Source organism: Astatotilapia calliptera, chromosome 17, assembly GCF_964374335.1.
Source record: "Astatotilapia calliptera chromosome 17, fAstCal68.1, whole genome shotgun sequence".
Lineage (NCBI taxonomy): Eukaryota > Metazoa > Chordata > Actinopteri > Cichliformes > Cichlidae > Astatotilapia > Astatotilapia calliptera.
In genome coordinates, this window is record NC_137438.1 from 21,952,941 (window position 1) to 21,972,876 (window position 19,936).

The following is a 19,936-nucleotide window of genomic DNA, read 5'->3' on the forward strand; positions in this document are numbered from 1 at the left end:
ACACACACACAAAACACTGCTTTCCACAGCTCAATTGATAAGGTAAAGTCTGTGTACATGCTTTTAAAAAAGTGTACTTGACTTGAATAAGAAGGCCAATGAGCTGCAGCCACTGCAGAGAAACAGAAACACTCAAATGTATCGAACCGTTCTGGACGTGTTGAATTAGATTAATCAGGGAAAATGTTCGGAAAGGAAAGGAAAAGCAAACACTCAAAAACAGCAGACGAGCGTGATCTCCTGGCTGAAAAAAAGGGAGAAATGCAGCCAACATGGCTGACAGTGGGGAAAAGAAGGATGAGACAATCACGAGGAGATCATCAGCTAGCTGATGCATACATTCAGTAACGAATGCAGATTACGCAAGACGCAAGTCAAGGCGAACACTTAGTACAATAAATCCATCACAAGAGCCACATCTTCACAATCTGCCCGGCTACTGGGCCCTCACTACTTCTTTTTCAGCACGACATGCACAGTATGTAGTATGAGTCTCAAATGAGGTGTTGCACTCGGAGGTCTGGTCTCATTAGGACGTAGAAGATCAAAAGTCACTCATGGCGACTGTGATTATTAGCTCAAATCCTGCTCCTTGTCCTTGCTATGTTTGGATCCACTAACATCTGTAACTTTCAATTTTTCAAACTTTCTGAGCAGGGATAGTTCAATATTCTAAGATACACAGAGTGATCATTCAGCTAGGAACTCAAAAGGCTTGTTACAGTTACCAACTGTGACGCTGACTGAAACTTGTGTTCGAAACTCAAATTTTCTGTTGTATCTTCAGCTTAATTAACACCAAGTACTGTGTGAGTAAAGTTTAAAGTATTTCATAAGCAGTGAACAAGTTAAGTCATGACTTTAGGTTACTGACACACTGCATTGGAAGCAGGAGTTGTATTTCCTGAATGCTGACAAATACACTTGCTTAGGCAGTTCAATGGCAGATAGCTTTTACAGCTACAAAAATGTGTTCTGCTTCACAACAGGAACAAAAAATTAATTTACGTTAGTTACAAAATTCTGACAAAAAGCACAACAACTTTCTCAGTTTCTAAAGAACAAGTAAAAAAGGGCCCGAGTTGCTACTGAGACGTTCCACAATACCTAACAGTGACAATCACGACTATCACTTCTGCTGCTGGGGCAGGACTGGGGCAAGTGGTTAGCACTGTTGCCTCACAGCAAGAGGTTTGAATCCACCTTCTGGCCGGAGCCTTTCTGTGTGGATGTCCCTGTGTTTATGTGGGTTCTCTGACTTCCTCCCACAGTCCACAGACTTGCAGTCAGTGGGGTTAGATTACCTGGTGATTCTTAATTAGCCATAGGTAGGAATGTGAGTGTTAGCGATAGACTGGCGACTTGTTAAGGTGTACTAAGTAGCTCACTTTACTTAAGGGGACCATAAGAGTGACATAATCTTGCAGCAGAGAGGAAGTACTAAGTACTTTGTGTGACATTTCACTACTTGAAGGGACAAAAGAGAATAACTAAGGTTGGAGTGATGATGATGACTGTATTGTGCTGCTGGGTGTTGCTGCCAAGTTCATCTGGAAGAAAGTGGGGTGTTGGATCAGTATATGGATAATTATGGACTATCATTAACAGATTATTCATTAACAGCCTATAGACTCGCCCAGCTGGATCTAAGTAATCATTATGTAGTACAAGTCCTGAATCAGGAATTAGCAGTTAAGTACTGATAAATAACACATTCTTCACGCATTCTTCAGTACCCAAGTAACCTTACTGCAGTGTTACGTTAACATTTATTATAATGGGCTTCAAATTATGCAGTGCTATTGCACTCCGTTGTCTAGTGTTGAACTTTACTTTGTGCTTGTGCCCTAAATAAACGTTCATTATGATGTGTTAAAGGTGAAAAATTGGAATTTCCCTGGAGTTTAGCTTTGAGGATGCACACTTCAGTTGTGGGTTCAACCTTTCAGCCTCCACCTAGGGTGAAGCATTTGGAGAACTGCAGTACTAAATTTGAGAGCCAGTAACCTGTGGTTTCTAAAAATGCTCCTCTTTTATGTGTGGCTAACACACTCTTTTAACTTCAACTCTAAGTTTGTCACCAGCAATCTGGTGGATCCGAAGAAGTGATGGAATCTAAATTAACTTTAGTGGAGAAATTTAGTGTCATAAACACTGGTGTGATGTGCTCTGCACTCAGGACAGAGGGTCATTACAGATGTAGAAGCCAACACACTCACGCAAGAAACAAAAAAGGCAATCTAAGCCCACATAAACTTTTCGATTTGTTGACCCCGTAATGTAACAACGGACACACCTGCTCATTCACAGCCTCACCTCTACCACACACTCACGCATCCACACAAACATCCACAGTGAGACCTTAGACACACGGTCGTGATACATCACCACCTACACACAGCGGTGTCAGCCACAGACAACTGCTCCTGAGCCCCAGCAGAGGAAAGACATTCATCATTATGACATTACAAAAACACACATACACACACACTGAGAGAAAACGACATAAAACAACGCTGCAGCTGCTGATGCGTGAAGACGACTCCATCAAATCATATATCACACACACTGTACATGTTTCCCGCTAAAATAACACCATTATGAACAAAAACAGTCATAACAGAATCATCTGCTGATGAATCGTTCCTCACTGGATGCCTGTGTGTGTCATGTTAAGCCTCTTTCTTTAGCCTGGGAGAGAGAAAAAGCCACAATCGCCACCATCATCGCTACCTGTCTTCTTTTTTTTTTACCCCCTCTTTTTCTTTTAATCTCCACTTCTGATAGGACACAATTTAAATCCAACCAAATGTCTGTCCAGGGAGTCGTATGCTGTCAAACCATCACTCCTCCTCCTCCCTCTTTCATACTTTTTCTTCTGTGCACCTCTCCCACTCTGCCCACGTCAATTTTCAACATGCTCCTTCCACTGATCTCTCTTCGCTGCCATTTCACATCTGAGATTAGTCGGATGTACCAGTCTGATCATCTGCATGTGCCGCGATTTGCCAGAAGGTGTAATCTACTTTCTGTAATTGTAAAGAGCTGAGTTTTCATTGGACTACACATTTAATTGAAGCAATGGACATCGATGACAGCAGAGACAAAGGTCTAACCTGAAAGGACTCTGGTCAGACCTGCCAAGATTGTGCAAAATTTCTGGTTGTTATTGGAGGCAGAAATGGTAAATAATTACCAGTTTTGTGATAAATACGGATATAATTTGCACTTTTGTTGAGGGTTCATTTTATGGACATCTTCAAACCTTGAAATGTGGCGACTGTTTCCTGTGAGTCTGAGGAAAGCATGCAAGCATCAGCGTTTTTACAACCCTTCCTTTTGGAAGCGGTACAGCTGAATATAACATAATTTATCTATTTTTTTTGTCATGCAGTGATGCTGATTGGCAAAATATGCAAATGTACTTCCAGCGTGACCTTTTCCCCCCCCTGCTGAAGCACTAAAGGGAATATCTGATTTTGGATTTCTTGTGATCACCGGTTTGAAATTTCCTCTTAAGTGACATTTGGATCAAGGTCTGCATAGCAATGGTCAAATTTAAATAGAATGAATTAAAATAAGCATTAGTGGCGCTAACAGCTTTCCTAGCACACTCGACAGGCCGCCTCCTTATTCTTCCTTCAAAAAACCTCGTGGTCTGTCCTCCTCCTCCTCCTCACATGCATTTCTCATGAGAACACTTTGCTGCTGCCCGTCTCTGCCCTTAAAGCCGGGTGAAATTCCTCATCGGTTAATAGTTACATTTCAGATTTTAATTATTGCCGAGAAAACGAGCTCAACTCATTTGAAAAACATGCACGATTGCATCATTGGTACCAGTTGCAAAGCTCAAGACGTGCAGGCAAACAATATGGATTGTTCTGAATCAGTGAAAACATGGTGGAAAGCAGTGACAGCACTCTGGAGATTTTTCAGCCTTCAAAGAGGGACGAGTCTGAAGTGTGGTTGTAGCTCTCTCGGTACGAGGCTGCTAAGTGAAGCCAGTCACCCTGTCTGCAGTGCAGGAAGAAAGAAAATTACTAAGAAAGAAGGCAAGCAGTACTTTACATTGAATGGAAAGTAATTGACTTTAGGTCAATGGAAGGCTTTCAGACTTCAGAATGGAGTGAGATGTCACAGTTTGTCTGTCAGGCTTGCTAATATTTTAACGATTATGTAAACTGAAGCGTTCTGTGTTATCTACTCTTTAAAAAAACACAACATGCTGTCCTGCTGCTGTATGCATCATTTATCAGCACAATCCAGTCACCCATCGCTCCCATAAACTCATCACATCCCCCTGTGAACATATTTTCTTTGCATGTCATTACATGAAATCTAAAGGAAAGTGTCTGAAGAATTGTATTTCAATTGTTGGGCTCATAGCCATTGTCCTTAATGTATTTTGAAGCCCTATTTGTATTTCCTATGCACACTATGACCGGATAAACTCAAATGCATGCATGGTCTCTGTGTAATCTTGACATAAAGTTTTCTACTTGTCTGTCCCAGAACCCTCACAGCTGCAGGATCTGCGGGGGGGTCAGAAAGGGGAAGTGAAGAGATGAGTGGGAGGGAGGGTCATAAAGACATTCGGTGGGAAGCTATACATTCGGGTTATGCATACACCCCGCAAGCATTTGCTGTTTTCAAGTCTCTAGTTAGTAATCCCGTGTTTACTCAGATTTTTGCTTCACGGTTGATCATTAATGTGTAACAATGATTGCTGAAGGCCGAACCTCCTCAGCCTGGATGTGTGACGGACCCCGAAGAACGTTACAGTTCTCTACCAGATGGGGATTCAACACTCAGCTTAAGGAGGTGAAGAAGGTCACATAGTTCCCAGGGACAGGCAGAGACCGTCTAGGCTTCAGAGTCAAAGTAAGAGTGGAAAGAAAAGGGCACAGGTCTACTACAATTTTTCCTGATTCTCTCATTTTACCCCTTATTTGCGTTTTCAGGCTGGATAGGAGTGAGTAGAGGGAGACCATTAGTCCCATTTATTTTCCATATTAGCTATGATGTCAGCTAATATTTGTCAAGTCTGATATTGTCAGGGGCTGTCAGCATCAACGAGGGAGCTGCTACTGGAAGGGAACAGGAAGAGGGAATGAAGCCAATTCCCGACCTGATCCCAGTCATAAGGAATCAGCAGAGTGAAAGAATTTCAAAGGTGTATCAGGTGGGAGGAAGCAAAGGAGCTGACATGAATGCAAATATTTTTTTACATTGCTCCTGGAAAAATAGAGCTGTTAAAAAAAACAATGATACAAACAAAAAAAAAGTGAAAAGATCACTAAGAGCACCTCTTGTGAGCTCGAGAGGCGTGTTCACGTAAATACAAAGTGTCATCTCCATAAGTGCTATCTAGTTCAACCTGTCCGCCTCCTTACCAGCTGGGTAAGAGGGCACAGATAGGCCTGTCTAATTCCTGCGATGCACATTATTCATAAATCCTTCACTCCGGGGCAGATATACACACAACTGGCGATGCAAAGCGCATCAGAAGGAGAAGGCTTTCTGGAAGCGCGATGATTTCCTCGTCCACCCCCGCCAGTTATACACGGGGTCCACGCTGTCAGCAACGATGACACTGATTAATGAGAAAGCCATCGCTTCACTATAACATCTGGGTGATACACTACACAGAGACTCAATGGAGGGAGACTCTGCAGGGTAAAGTGTGTGCCCTGGCCTTTTATCATTGTGGAGGATGAATAATTCTTGATTAATGCAGTTTTGGAGTATTGTACAGCGTACAGCTTCCTACAGTGATACAGAGAAACTGTTACCGGTCTCTTTTGGTTTAGTGACACTTAAAAACAGCAACGTTTATGTGTGACCACTTTATCGGGGATTTGATGCATCACAAACAGCTCAACGAGAGTCATTTTGCCTTAAAGTTTTGTGGTTTTTATCACATTTTGGGGGCCAGAATGACATCAAATTGTACAACAAAGCAACAATAACAGAGCTAAACTAATATCTACATGTGCTTTACAATGAATTATTTCATTATTATTCATTATTTCAGGAAACGTATACTGACTTTCGAGTCCCATTTATGATATTACAACACTTTTTATGTAGTTGTAATAACGTGCAGCTAGTTTAGGCTGTCATCTTTTTCATAGCGATGTTTATATAGCAAAAAACAGAGATTCACTGCACTGATTGAGAAATATATTTAAAATCTAACATATCTGGTGCTGATTGGAATGTATGAGACATATTTAGTTTTGTGGCTATTAATTAACCAGAGGTGGTTTTACTAAACCTGGAAGTGATGAGCAAAGGGTGGATCTTGACTGACAAGCCTTTAGCTAATAAGCATATCCTGGATAACCCATTTTCTGGCTGCGATTTAGAAAATGGACTGAATGTTCAATTCAACACGAGCCAAAACTAGTGAGCGACGCCAAACACTGACCAGGAAGCGTTTGCTAAGCTCACAGAGTGAGAAGAAGGCCGTTTTCCCAAAGACTTCCATACAAAAAGGAGTCGCCTCCTGCTGTCTGTCTATTAAAAAGAATGAATTTTTAAACCACTTCCATGTTGGCTCCACTTTTATGTAACTTTCATTTAAAAACAGCAAACATTTGGTCATTTTTGGATGTTTAGACAACCAGGCAGTAACCGCTTTGGCCTTTTTTGAGAATCAAATTGGTCCTTAAAAATGATAACATGATATTATCCTTCTGTGTGCTGTCAATGAACATGACTGATATCAGCCAATACCGATATTTCTCCCTAGTCTATTATGTATGCATATATATTAGTATAAATATACATTCATATTACTGTATTTAATCTTCACTGAACAGACACATTTTCCTTTGCTTCACAGGCAATTTTCAACATGACTTACACAGAATTTGCAAGCTAATGCATAAAGGGTCTCTTATCCATGACATTTATTATTTACATGTTTCTTTAGTATAGCAACAATATTAATTATGCATTTTATGGAAGACACTTAATCTCCACGTGCATTGTTGTATTTATTGTAATGCTGTTTTATGACATTTGTAGATTAGTGTCCTCAAAGTGAAGCATTATGAGGTTTTTTCATGACTCCCCCAACAACACACACACACACACACACACACACACACACACACACACACACACACACACACACACACACACTTCGTTACTTTTGTTCTATGCTTTTACACCATGAGTCACCAGAAGTTAAGTGCAGCAGCAATCGAACATACACTGACTGCACACTGAAAAAAAGACCTTCATGAGAAAATGAAAAGAAGAGCCACAGCACAGCCTGCATGCACGTTTTCTCTCCTGAGGACGGAGGGGGGGAGAAAGAACACGAGCCTTCAACAAATAGGCGCCGTGAGCTGAGGGGACATAAGTGGGACATGCGCTGCATGTGGAAAAAAACACATCATGCCGGGATGAAACCCTCCCTTTGTCCCTGCTCGACAAATTCCGGAGTTTAAGTGAATTACAACAAATCCAATTGAACCACGGGACACAAGTCATCCGTGCATTCCCGAATGTGCTGAAAAAGCCGCGGTGCTGCTGCTCTTCCAGTCGCTCGGATTGTTTCCCCCCTCATCCAAGAGTCCAAAGTGAGGAGAAAAACACGGGATGAGAGCGCAAAAACCAAAACAAAAACCCGCCTGTGGTGGAGTTGATCGAGTCTCGTGTGACTGAGAACACTTGTGTTTCCCACCCTGCGATTTTATTTATTTTATTTTATTACAACCACAGATCCACTCCGTCGGTCGTTATGGGTCTCGGCATCGTGCGCTCCCGAAGCCCGCCGCACGGTCCCGACCCCGCCGCTTCCAGCCCGGCGAGAGCCGGGGAAAGAAATGAGGATGGGCGGCTGCCGCAAATCAAAGCAACTTCCCCTCCTCTGCTCCACGGAGCGAGATGGAAAAGCCGATGCTCTAAATGTTCCCAGAGTCGACCTGACGGGATACAACAATTTGACGACACACGCCGGATAATACAGCTTAGTAAAGACGGGGTTTATTCACGGCGGTGGCATTAATTTCCCATAATGGCGTTCATTCATCACCATCCTGTCTATAGCTGATAACAGCCGCGGGCGCTCCTGCGATCCCCGCACAATTTATCGACGGATATTAATAACAACAAGCCATAACTAACACAATAACACACAGATACAGTCACACGGGCTCCAGCCTTCATTCTGACCCCGATTCTGGTCACACATCAAGTAGCAGAGCAACATTTCCACATCGGACAGCTGCTTTTCAGGACAGCATACACAGACACACGCACCCACACGCCACTGGCGGACGAGAAGAAGAGCCGAATAACTCACATTCTGTCCCCGGGAACGAGCAGGCGGCTCTCCACCATCATATCGGGCAGAAAATCCAGATTGTAGGATGAAGTCATGTTGCCTTCCTGCCCTGTGTATGAGTGTGTGCGTACAGTACCGTCCGTGTGTGTGTGAGAGAGAGTGTGAGAGAGTGTGTGTGCGCCTCCGCCGCTGTGCGCCCTGCCTGATAAATAAAGGAGCGTCGCTCTCGTCCAAACTGCGCCTGGTCGCGGAGACGGAGAGGGACAGGTGCAAGAGCCGAGGCCTCCCCAAAGGCAGTGTAGCCAGCCGCACACACTCTGTCCGCATCCAGCAGTTGTCACATTCTCCTCTTCCTGCCCCCCATTCGCTTTTTTCCCTCTCTCTCTTTCTCGCTCTCTCTCTCTGTCTCTACCTCCCGCTTTTCTTCCGCCGGTCCTGTCTGAAAAACCGTTCCGCAACAGCGCAACTGACGGACTGTTGGAGAGCCAGGTGTCGAGCCGTGGAGGCGTGGCGCACAGCGTTGCAGCTGATCTTTAACTATTAGGTCTCCTCGGCTACCAGAGCGCGCCGTTCACCACAGACGAGGATCCTTTCACATCTACACACGATGTTCCGAACAGGAGGCGGCTTCAATCGTTTATGTTCGGAGAGTCTCCAAACGCAGTCGGCGCCAAGACGCAGAGTTTAACCTCTGAGATAAAGCTAACCGCGCACAAATATTAGAATGATCGGAACATTTACCCATTAAATATCTTCCACTGGACTTAATCGTGGTTTCTAGCCAGTGTTTCTGTGGCATCATGCTTTTAAAGATTCTATTACTTTTGTTAGTGACACAAAATAATAATAATACTAATAATAAATGTTTGTTCCTCAAGAAGAAATGTACTTAACCTCTCAGCATCTACCAGCTCACCAGTGACCTGCTTTAGTTTAGATCTAAACAAACATAGTTTCAGAAACTCGAAGGTTTCACCTTTTAAATCTTACATGTACTTGTCCTCCTGTCTCTCCTGTGATTTTCATTTGGGAATGCCACTTAGGTGAGAATTCAATGTAATATTATTTCTATTTTGATGGGTGTTAAGAGGTTAAAGATGGCTTAGCCTAAGCTCAAACCAGTTACTGGAAATCATGAATAGATATTTATTTTGTTAATGGCTTTATGCGAGTATGTGTGATGCTCTCTACATCTTTGCAATTCTGCACATCTAAACAAAGGGGCTTCCTTTATTTCAGTATGGCCACTCTGCTGATAAAGCAGGAGCGCTAAAAGGGGGCTAGTGTAGCGCAATCCCAAATCACTGGCCGTTCTTGCCAATCAAAATATATGGAAGCATGCATTGGCTTCCTTTGTAGCAGTAAGGCTGTAATTCCACCGTCTTCCTCAGGAAAATGGACATCTGTGCATTTATTTTACAGAGCTGTAAAATTCCACCTTATGCTATTGATATGGGGGAGTTTAAAAAAAGAAAAAAGAAAAAAAAGAAAGAAAACTCAAATGGATCATATGTCACCATCTCTCAGATAATAACCACAAACACTCCCACACCAGCATAGATCACTGGGTTATTTCAGTGTGAGCCTGTTTTCAGTCTGACTAAATTAAGGGAACACGCATCATGAGGCCACAATAATCTATCAACAAACCAAATATCAGTTTAGTGGATCCTTACTTTCCAGTAAGCTACTAATGAGTGCTGCGCAGTCATGCTTCAGTGTGGTAACTTCATAAAAGAACGGCCGGTTAGTTGATTTAGAATCAAATGAGTTGACCATATTTGGAGGTGCAGTTACGCTCTGGGACAGCCTTGTAATAATGAACCTGCTCATAATTTTCTGCAAATTTGCTGACTCGGTTTTACACTGCATTAATTGTGTGGATCCAGCATGCCTCCCCGTGGAACCCGTGTGGGCCTGAACGCACCCCTGCGCGGTACGACTGCCAGGTTGCCCCACTTCCTCCGTCCTCCTCCGATGGAGAAAAGAGGGGAGGCACTCCAGTGAAATAATGAGGCTCTCTTAGACTGAGAGAGGCGGCTCTCTGGGGGAAGAATATGAGTATCTGGGTCAATGGGAGGAAAAAAAAAAAAGCTCAGTATGCGCACATACAGCAGGGTAAGTGTATGGTGTGGGTGGGACTTGGCCCGCGGCTGTGCTCGGGGGGTCAGCTTGCATGTTTACTTGCGAGAACCCGGGTCACAGTGTGGATGGGAAACGCTGATCCTACATCAGTGCCTTAGGGCTTGGAGTGCCCCAGGAGTGGGGACGACTCTGCATGTTTCACCACACTCGACCCTCATCAGACCAGGGGTTGTGCTGAACATTATATAACGAACTGCTGCATGACAATGGGCTGCGTTCCCATAGCAGGCTGTCATTTTCAGGCCTGACCTGGTGCTCACGAACACCGTTTTCAGATGGCGGCTCGCAAGAAGAAGAAAGACCTCCATATTTTGGATTCACCACATCACTTTTATTGCAAACCAAGTGACTGGCCAAATTTAAATCAGGTAAGGTTTGTGATTTTTATAGGTGGAGTCACTAAACTTTCTGATTGCATTTCATACTCCTACTTTATCGTTCCCCCTAAAAAAATTACAATTTATTTGCATTTCTTTGTTACATCAGAGGAGAAAATCTTGAAACATGGGCACACAACACCAAAACATGGCTCATTACAACTAAACTACCAATTCAAATGTCTCCCAAAATGTCATTTAGGCATCTCAACACAACATAAGTTGATTGACTGTATTACCCCAAAGACTTGGTCACAGTCAACATCACACAGTATTACTGACTGAAAACCATGCTGAAAACGACAGCAGCCACTACCCTTACATTTTAAACGGCTTAAAGCTGAAACTGCATGTCTGTGTTTGGCCAAAGCTTCTGCGCACACATCTCACAGCGTGGCCGCTGCAGCAAAAATGCATCAGGTTTGAAATGAGTGAACTGAACATTCAAATGTAGTGCATGTCCCCTAATTTGTTTCTAACTATAAACAAATCTTTGTATCACAGACAAATAAACTCAGGGGCAGCTTTTAAACGAGAGCAATAGCCCTAATCAATGCAAATACCTGATCTGGCCTGACTAGCACCTTTTATTTTTGCATATCGTTAGCTTCATAGCATAAGTGCCTAAGTCATTGACTTAGTCAAATGACTTAGGCAATTATGCTATGAAGCTAACGATATATATATTTATCTCTGTACATATTGTACATTTCATTTCTGGACATGGTCTATACTTTATTCTGTATACATGTTATTTATTGTGATTACTGCTTGCCTTTCTTTCAGCACTGATGTGGGAGAGTATAGGTAAGCAAAAGAAAAAAGAAGGGGGGGATCTGAGAGGAGGGGGAGGGGATATGAGGCATTGCTTTAACATGCAAATTTGAGATGTAGCTGTGTGCTTCTGCATTTAACATGCAAATATAGCCATATTTATATAGCTGCACAGTGGTTTGCTGTGAATTTGAAACAATATTCTGCCTTTCCAGAATCACTAGTACGTAACTTTGGCGTTAAAAGCCTGTTTTGATAGAAAAGAATGGGCTTCACGTAGAGGAAGATTATGCATTTTCTGTTCAATAACACAGGGATGACTCTATCAGCATGATCATGCACAACTGGCTGTAGGTTGATGTTAATGGTGGGGGCTACAGAGGATAAATCCTGACCTCATGGCTTCCACATGACAATGGAGCCTTGCATAGATTGATAATGAAGGACCGTGTGTTGCCCCTAGACCTTGAGATAGTCCTATTACATTGTACGGAAGCCCCAAATGCAATTTCATTGTTCTCTGACAATGACAATAAATAAATAAATAAATAAAAATAAAATAAATACATGTGATAAATGGCCATGTTCATGAGGCCAGTGAAAGAGAATCACAGTGAAAGAGCGACGCTGATATTGCCCATGGAGCTGCCAATAGATCTGTATCTGGGTTAGGTTTGCTACAGATTTTGGCCATGTGGATCAAATTAAGCTACAATAGGGATGCAGTGGCTTTATTTCACTTAGGAGTCTAAAGCAACTTGAATTTTCAATTCATTTATATTTAGTGGTAAAAAAAAAAAAGAACAAAAAGACATTATTTAACCAGACGTGAGATTAAACAAGGAGCTGGGGTGGAGATGGGTTTCAAAGCAGCTTGCAGATGTATAGGGCGGACTAAGGCAGCTAAAATGACATACTCTAAAAGGAGGAGAAGGAGGGTACCATCTCAGCTGAACTGTAAGAATTATGGCTCTACTTGGATCCAAATTCTTCTTTTATTAATTTTATCAAACTAACAGTCCCACATAAAAAAAATACGTTAAAAAATCAAAAGAAAAAACTGCACCTGATCTGGAGTTTTCGGTACACCTATAAAAAAAAGGATAGTTTGGGTCCTTTAAAGAGAAGGGTCACTGCAAATCAATACAAAGCTGCTCTGAGTGATCGCCTTTATCCTTTGACGAAGCATTTCTATCGTCAAGGGAGCAATCTCTTTCTTTGGGTCACTGCATGGTTTGATAAATGTGAAAATTAAGTTAACCACATGTTACAGCCTTTGCCCCACCACATCTCAATCTACCGACGCATACATATAGGATTTTGAACGAACATGTCAGACAGGGTTCTTCAGCAATATCGTGAAGACACCCAATGAGGGATTGTCTTCAGGACTAATGATGTTGTTTATTGTGCTTTAGATTCATTTTCAAATCATATAAACACTAATAATAAACACAAGGTCTAGGAAACATTTCCATCCCACTATATGGATAAACAGCTTATAAGAAGTAGTCTCCAAAGACTTCGTAAAAGTGTAAGACTGCAACTGTGAAAGCATGAAAGTAAAGTTTTGATTAAAGCTAAAATGAAGGCCGTTGGGCTTTGACAGGTGGTGGGAACAGTGGGAATGACACCTCAAACCTTCAAATTTTGATCCGTGGCCAAGTTTCACTGAGATTTCATGAAAGTTTACACTTGTTTCTTGTGCCGGCTATGTTCCAAACCCCCCTGAGTACACACCGCTGCAAACTTTCATAATTAAACCAGCACAGCATGTAAGAGAACCCCGGTGTGCAGAACCTCAAAACCCTCGTCATGTTCTTGGTGCTCGGTGATGACTGATGCACGGGCGTGACCACTGAGCCCGTCATTTCTCCATAGTTACGGTTTATTTACAAGTGAAGATTAAAATCGCTGTAGGCCTGTGTACACGCCGCTGTGAAAGCATGAACAAAGACTTCAGAAGCATCCTTGAGCCTGTATTTACTCAGGACCAGTCTTCAGAGCCAGTGAACATTTCACACATTGTGTTCTACCTTATTTTCTCCCTGCCGCCGCTGTTGTTCTCGTCTCTTTCCACCCTCAGCCATCACCTCTCCTATCACTCCATTTCTTCACCCGAGGGTCCTGTGTTCGCCAAGAGGCCCTGCTTGTGGCAAGGTCTGGCTCTGCCTTTGCTTGCTCTCCTGTACTTTTGTCTTTCTCGCCTCTTCCCTCTGTCTAGTTATTTCTATCTTTTCCCTGCCTTCATCTCTCTAACCCCGGGCTCAGGGGGGCTCAGCTGCCCGAGCAATACGAATTGATCACCCAGAACGAAGGAGAACAGGAGGAGATAAGGCGGGGCAAGACAGAAGAAAGAAACAAAGAGGGAGGACCAAAAAGAGCAGATCCTAAAAAAACTAATTAAACAAAAGAATAAAACTGCTTTCTGATAGGTACATAAGTATAAGTATCATCCTGCTTGTCTTCTCTTTCCTGCTTGTACCTCACCCAAGAGGAGAGGATTGTGGGTAGCTGATGGTACCGGCTTTTCACACGTGAATATTTAATGAGGGGTTCATGAATAATTCAGAAAAGCAAGCATCTGCGTTTGAGCCTAAGTGGACATGTGAGGAGCAAAAACCAGACAGACCCTGACTGCTACCATTCATCGTCGCTGGAAAAAACCCCCATTTTGATCAGTGATTATTCCGCACTGTACACGTGTGTGCGTTTGCAGATAGACTGCTTCCTAAATGAAAGGCTATTACAGGCGTCCCAGTCCAGCCGAGTCCTCCTGCTACTTTCGTATTCTCTTAAGCTCAGAACGGCGGACTGAAAACCAAATAAAAGTAGAGACATCTCTTTCTAACACTCTCTCCATCGCTCTCGCTGCCACTCACTGTTCAATCTTCAGATCTCATTCCCATATTTTCTCCAGCCGCCTTCTCCTTCTCTCCTCCATTTTCATGCTTTCATCTGTCTCCTTCCCCTCTCCTCCATCACTCACTGCACCTCTCCCTCTCTTCACCCTCTCTGTCAGCTTGTTTCTGGCCCTTGCTGGACTCTGGTTAGGACATCGTGTTCCAGTTAACGTGGATCCCATCTCTACCTGCAGTGGGCTGCAGTGCCCGAATGCTCGCTGACCTGTTTTGGAAACACAATCTGACTCAAAACACACAAACTCACCGGGCTAGGGGTTTTCAGCTCAGTGCTTTTTTATTGTTCAATTTTAAATTTTTATTAAACATCTATTTACCTTGAATCAAGAGTAGAATTCAGATTAACATTTTAGCACAACCTTCACTTTTTACTCTCTTTATATGCATGTTTTGTCAGGTGTGTCACATATATTGTCATTTCCAGGATAAAGAGGCCTATTCACAAATACCATCATGTGAAAACGCGAGCGGCGCCAAGAAAGAAAGATGGCTTGAGTATGAAGACACTTTGTGAAAAAGAAAAAAGAAGGTTATTATGGTGATTCAAACATTTTTTTTACCTTCACAGTATGTGAAGATTCACGTGCAGCAAATATTAGCATAAGAAAGAATAGAAGAAAATGTCAGCAGTTCAGGGATTAAACAATATACAGCTGAGGCTTAATACCACTTCTTAATATCGACATAAATGTGTTGAGGACTAAAAAGAAGCTAATTTTGTGCATGTTTCATTTTGGTCTTCTTGTTCTTTCCATTTGGATTGAATATGAGTTGCACTGTCCACAGAGCTTGTGTCCTTGGGTAATAAAGTAGTACTAATCTAGTACTGTAATCGCTGATGCAGAGTGCCAGTCATATCCAGCGAACCGCCCTAAAAAACCTCTGCTCATACACAAACAAACTGCTGACATGAGAAAATACTACCCAACCATTTTCATACAGTCAGACTGTCAAATCCGCTGACATGTCAGATTTATACACGGTGGACTTTGGCGTTGGTGTTATGATGGGGCAATAGTGAAACAGGCCAATTCTTCAAACACGCCAATCTGCAAAAGACCCGCTGGCATTAATTCAATGTAGTTTACTTCAATTTTATTAACATTGCCAAATCACAACAACAGTCACCTCAGGTAATACAGGGAACACCTCAAGAATTAGACGATCCCTATGAGCAGGCACTTGGCGACAGTGGAAAGGAAACAGGATGAAAGCTCTGATAGAACTAGGAAGGGTTTATAAACACTAGGTAAGCATTATTTCCTACATCTACCCAAGTAGATATTAGTGCCTAAAGGTAAAAAGTCAGAACATCTGACTATGCTTCTTCTTGGACACCGCCTAGGTATCCAAGTGAGAGGAAGTCCCGGGACAAAACCAGGACATGCTTGAGAGATGATCAGCAGGCTTAGAAATGCCTCAGTGTCCCACCAGAAAAGTTGGAGGAGGTGGTCGAGGAGAGGGAGGTCTGAACATCTCTGCTTAGACTGCTCCACCCGTCAAACAGACCCCGATAAGCTGTAGAAAATAGAAGAACAAAGTTCTTAATGGAACGCGTGACGAGGTCAACCTTTTGACCTCCAACCTGCAGGTTTGCCAAGGTACAAACACCGAAAGAATCAGCTTGTACTTATTCTATTGATGTCTGACAGAAGAGAGGAACGCTGCGCCCTGGGATGAGACAGTAGTGTAAATTCCTCAACCAGGCTTTTTAAGCTTTTCTCAACCCCTCACTTCATTAGATTACTCTTATAAGATTCATGTAACAAGATTACTGATGTTCCTGGCAAACATTAGTATAATAAGAACCACACTAAAACGACTTATACTGATAACATTGTGAGCTGCAAAGGGGAACAATGATCAGCACTTTGATGTTGATAGCATATTAGCTGTAAATCCAGACGCTACCTCCAAACAGCAAAGAGACACAGTTTACATACTCAAGCTGCTGGAGAACCACACCAGTGAAATCTGGGTTTGACAAGATGTTAACAGGAGCTGAAGTTTGTTGCTTGTGGCTATTTGTTGGAGTCTTTCCTCTGAGCTATGCACATTTACACATCTGGCACCACAGCAACAATTTCATTAATTATTCATAACTAATTATTTTACCCTCAGCCAGGACCTTATGTTAAATGTTTTTCTGTAATGTCACCTAGGTAACCAAAATGGGTGGCGACAGCCCTTAGTAATGGATGTGTACATGTCGTGAGATCTCGATTTCTTTTGAGACTGAGGGAAAAGTCTAAATTAGAAGAAGTATCGGCAAGATCTAAAGTGCAAAATGAATAATTGGGCAATGATCCAAGACAGACATGTGAGCCAAAGTATTTACTGTAAAGAGTTTAGTGACTGTCTGTTCTAGTTTGGCAGAGAAGGATGAGTGCAATTTTTAAGTTGTTCAAAGTGGAAAAATCACATCACGTGCTTCTGACCTCTAGAGTCACATGTACACGTAGACTACACAAATAAATTCCGCATTACAGGACATCGTGATCAAGTCCAACACTGTCGAGCAAATACCTCCTGACCTGCTCACTGACCCTAACACACTAATGTCTGCACCGGTGGTCTCGACATGACATGTGTGGGTCTGTCTGTATCTCTCTCTCTGCACACACACACACACACACACACACACACACACACACACACACACACACACACACACACACACACACACACACACTTGATGTCCTCTGCCCCTGAAGAGGCCTCCCGGGTATACTGTGCTGCTGTCTGCTAGTTTTAATAGTTTCTGCTAGACAGGCATGGACAACGCTCAGCCGCGCTGAAGTAGAAATGCATCGCTGCTGACCTCATATCTGCAAACTCTCAATAAGCCCCATGGCTCTTTTTGGGTTAATTCTGTGATATTTTAAAGGCCTGTATCAAGTTATGCTACACCTGAGTTTCTATGGCAGTAAAAAGCTCTGAAATTTGGTTAAGTTACATCTCCAACCTAAAGCTTTATAAGATAAGATAAGATAAGATAAGATAACCTTTATTAGTCCCACACGTGGGAAATTTGTTTTTTATGTGGTTTCGAGCAGCTCTTTGAACAATGTAACACAACCTTTAGACTTAATTTAAAAATCCTGCGAAAACCAGTGTATGAAAGATACTGTTAGGAAATGCTAGTGTCATGTAGGAATACAGGAAGCGTATGTCTATATTTTTTAGGATCACTAAGGATCAGGTGACCCTGAACGACCCTGTAGTTTCTGCTATAGGCTCAGGCTGCTGGGGGACTTCCCATGATGCAGCGAGCATTCCTTCCTCTCTCCACTCTTTTGACTACTGTTGTGTTTACATGCTACTATTACATGCCATTAATTTTTTATCTAGAATCTTCCACAGTTATAATAATTTTAACCTATTTTGAGAACACCCTGTTCATTCTGATTTTCCATAAGGACAATGTTAGAGGATCCGGATGAGGTTAATATCCTAAATGATAGGATCGTGTTATATATTTCTATAGTTTTACTGAAGCTTTATGTATGTATATGTATGAATGTGTGCTGATTATTATCATATCGTGTGATAGTGTGGGTTCCTTATGATATAAAGCAGCTGAAACAAGTCTTGCTGTGTTATATAAATAAAACTGAGTTGAAACTCAGTCGCTCGACTGCTTCATAATGCGATTTTACTAGATTCAGAAGAATAAATCTTTGTACGATGGTGGGTTGTATACATGTCTCTACCTGACGTCTATGATTTTTACACTTTCACTTCACTTTTCACTTTTAATTTCGCTTTCCTTTTTTGGCTTCTCTTTTTCTGTCATTGTCTGGGTGAAAAATACTCCCTTTTATAATAATAAACCACGTGTTACCGTGCAAACTTCCCACAACAGTGAGAATAAAAGCAGAGCACCATGTGTACGGCCTTACATTGTCTCTTTCAGATGTTGTGGGCCTTCTTTTGAACCCCACGGACCACGTTGCATGTTAAAAAAGACACTAAAGTGGTACTCTGTGCATTAAAATGTGTCGGCTGTACTTCCAGACGTGTCGGCCACACTACCATGTCACTACACAACTTTGGTACGAGCCCCAAGCTGAAAAAGCAGTGCTTCATTACTCTTTTAAGGGTTTAATATGCTTGGGAAGTAAAAGAAAAATATACCTCAAGGGAGCGTATAATCCTTGAAGATGCGTGGTAAAAAAAAAAAATCCCTGTATAGTTCAGCCCAGATCCACAAAGGTGTAATGTTCTATTGAATCACAAAGTAAACCCCCCAAAGCTGCTCTAAGTTGTACACTGTGCAGTGATTTCTCCTCTCAATGCAAATGGAGGATGGAGGGATATTCTCTGGCCACTCAAAACAGTGTCCGCTCCACCTGCAGTGCATCGGAGCGTGCTCCAACTGTAATTGGCCATCGCATCAGTGACAGACAGAGGCCCTCCATTCATCACCACCCCCTCCTCTCTTTTCCATTCGTCTCTCTCTCTTTCTCTCTCTCTCTCTCTCTCTCTCTCTCGGTCCCGTCGTTGCCAACTCGGGCCAATCTCACCCTCACTTTCCAATTTCTCCCCTTGCCTTCTCCCCATCCTCTCGTCCCTCCTCCACCACCTCTGTCCTCTCCTTCTCCTCCCTCCCTCTCTGCTCCTTTTCCTCATTAAAGCGGGACCCAGGCAGTAGCGGTCACTGCCTCTCATTTATTTTCATTTGAAACTGGTGCAGCTCCACTGATCCTCTGGGGCTGCAGGAGAGAGGGAGTGGGATGGTGTCATTCTGATAACAACCGTCACACATACACACCTCATACACAGTCACACAGATGTACACGCACACACTCCAAAAAAAGAAAGGAGGAATATAACGCATCTGCCGCACACGCACACAGCGGAAATTCACTCATGCGCATGCAAACACACACACACAGGCATACAAAGGGATGTGCATATGCATCCGCCTGCAAATAGATGCACTTTCACACCCATTTCAATTCATTTCACGCACATATTCACACATTTCATGTACCTGCAAGCTCCCGTGCTCTGTTCCCTCCTTCCTCTTTCACATATGCACCCTCTGCCTTCACCCTCCCCTCCCTTGATTGTGCGATTTTGAGAAGGTGATGATAGCAGGGTGTGAATCAGGGGCGATAAACCTGCGCCTATTGTCACCTGTATGATTGCGAGTATTGATCTGCGCCTGGGCATGTGATGCACGTGCGCGCAGGAGTAGTCGCCCTCGCTCGCCCTCACTTCCTGTACGTGTGTGTCCATGCATTGTATTAGAGTCGTGTCGAGAGCGGCCCTGCCTGACACTCTTTGATTGAAAAGGTGCTCGGCAGATTAAATCGTTGTAGCGCGGAGACGAGGTGCGCTCCCTTCACAGAGGCTTCGACGGCTGGTTTAGCAGATTCAAGAAGGCTGGAGGGGAGGAAGGGGGAGGAGGGAAC

The 19,936-nt window shown here is 42.9% G+C and overlaps 1 protein-coding gene across 40 annotated transcripts in view; it reads right to left on the minus strand.

Moving 5' to 3' along the window:
- celf2 (cugbp, Elav-like family member 2) overlaps positions 1–19,936 on the minus strand; it is a 236,489-nt gene that overhangs the window by 150,165 nt on the left and 66,388 nt on the right. For 9 of the 40 annotated variants that reach the window (XM_080292005.1, XM_080292003.1, XM_026148426.2 and 6 more), the window contains exon 1: positions 8,318–8,761. The exons of 26 other annotated variants lie outside the window; for them this stretch is intronic. In XM_080292005.1, the coding sequence (XP_080148131.1) occupies positions 8,318–8,394 (77 nt within the window). In that variant the 5' untranslated portion in view covers positions 8,395–8,761. Of the gene's footprint in view, positions 1–8,317; positions 8,801–19,936 lie in introns of those variants that run through there. 5 more of the 40 variants (XM_026148427.2, XM_080292006.1, XM_080291981.1 and 2 more) reach the window with 2 other exon arrangements.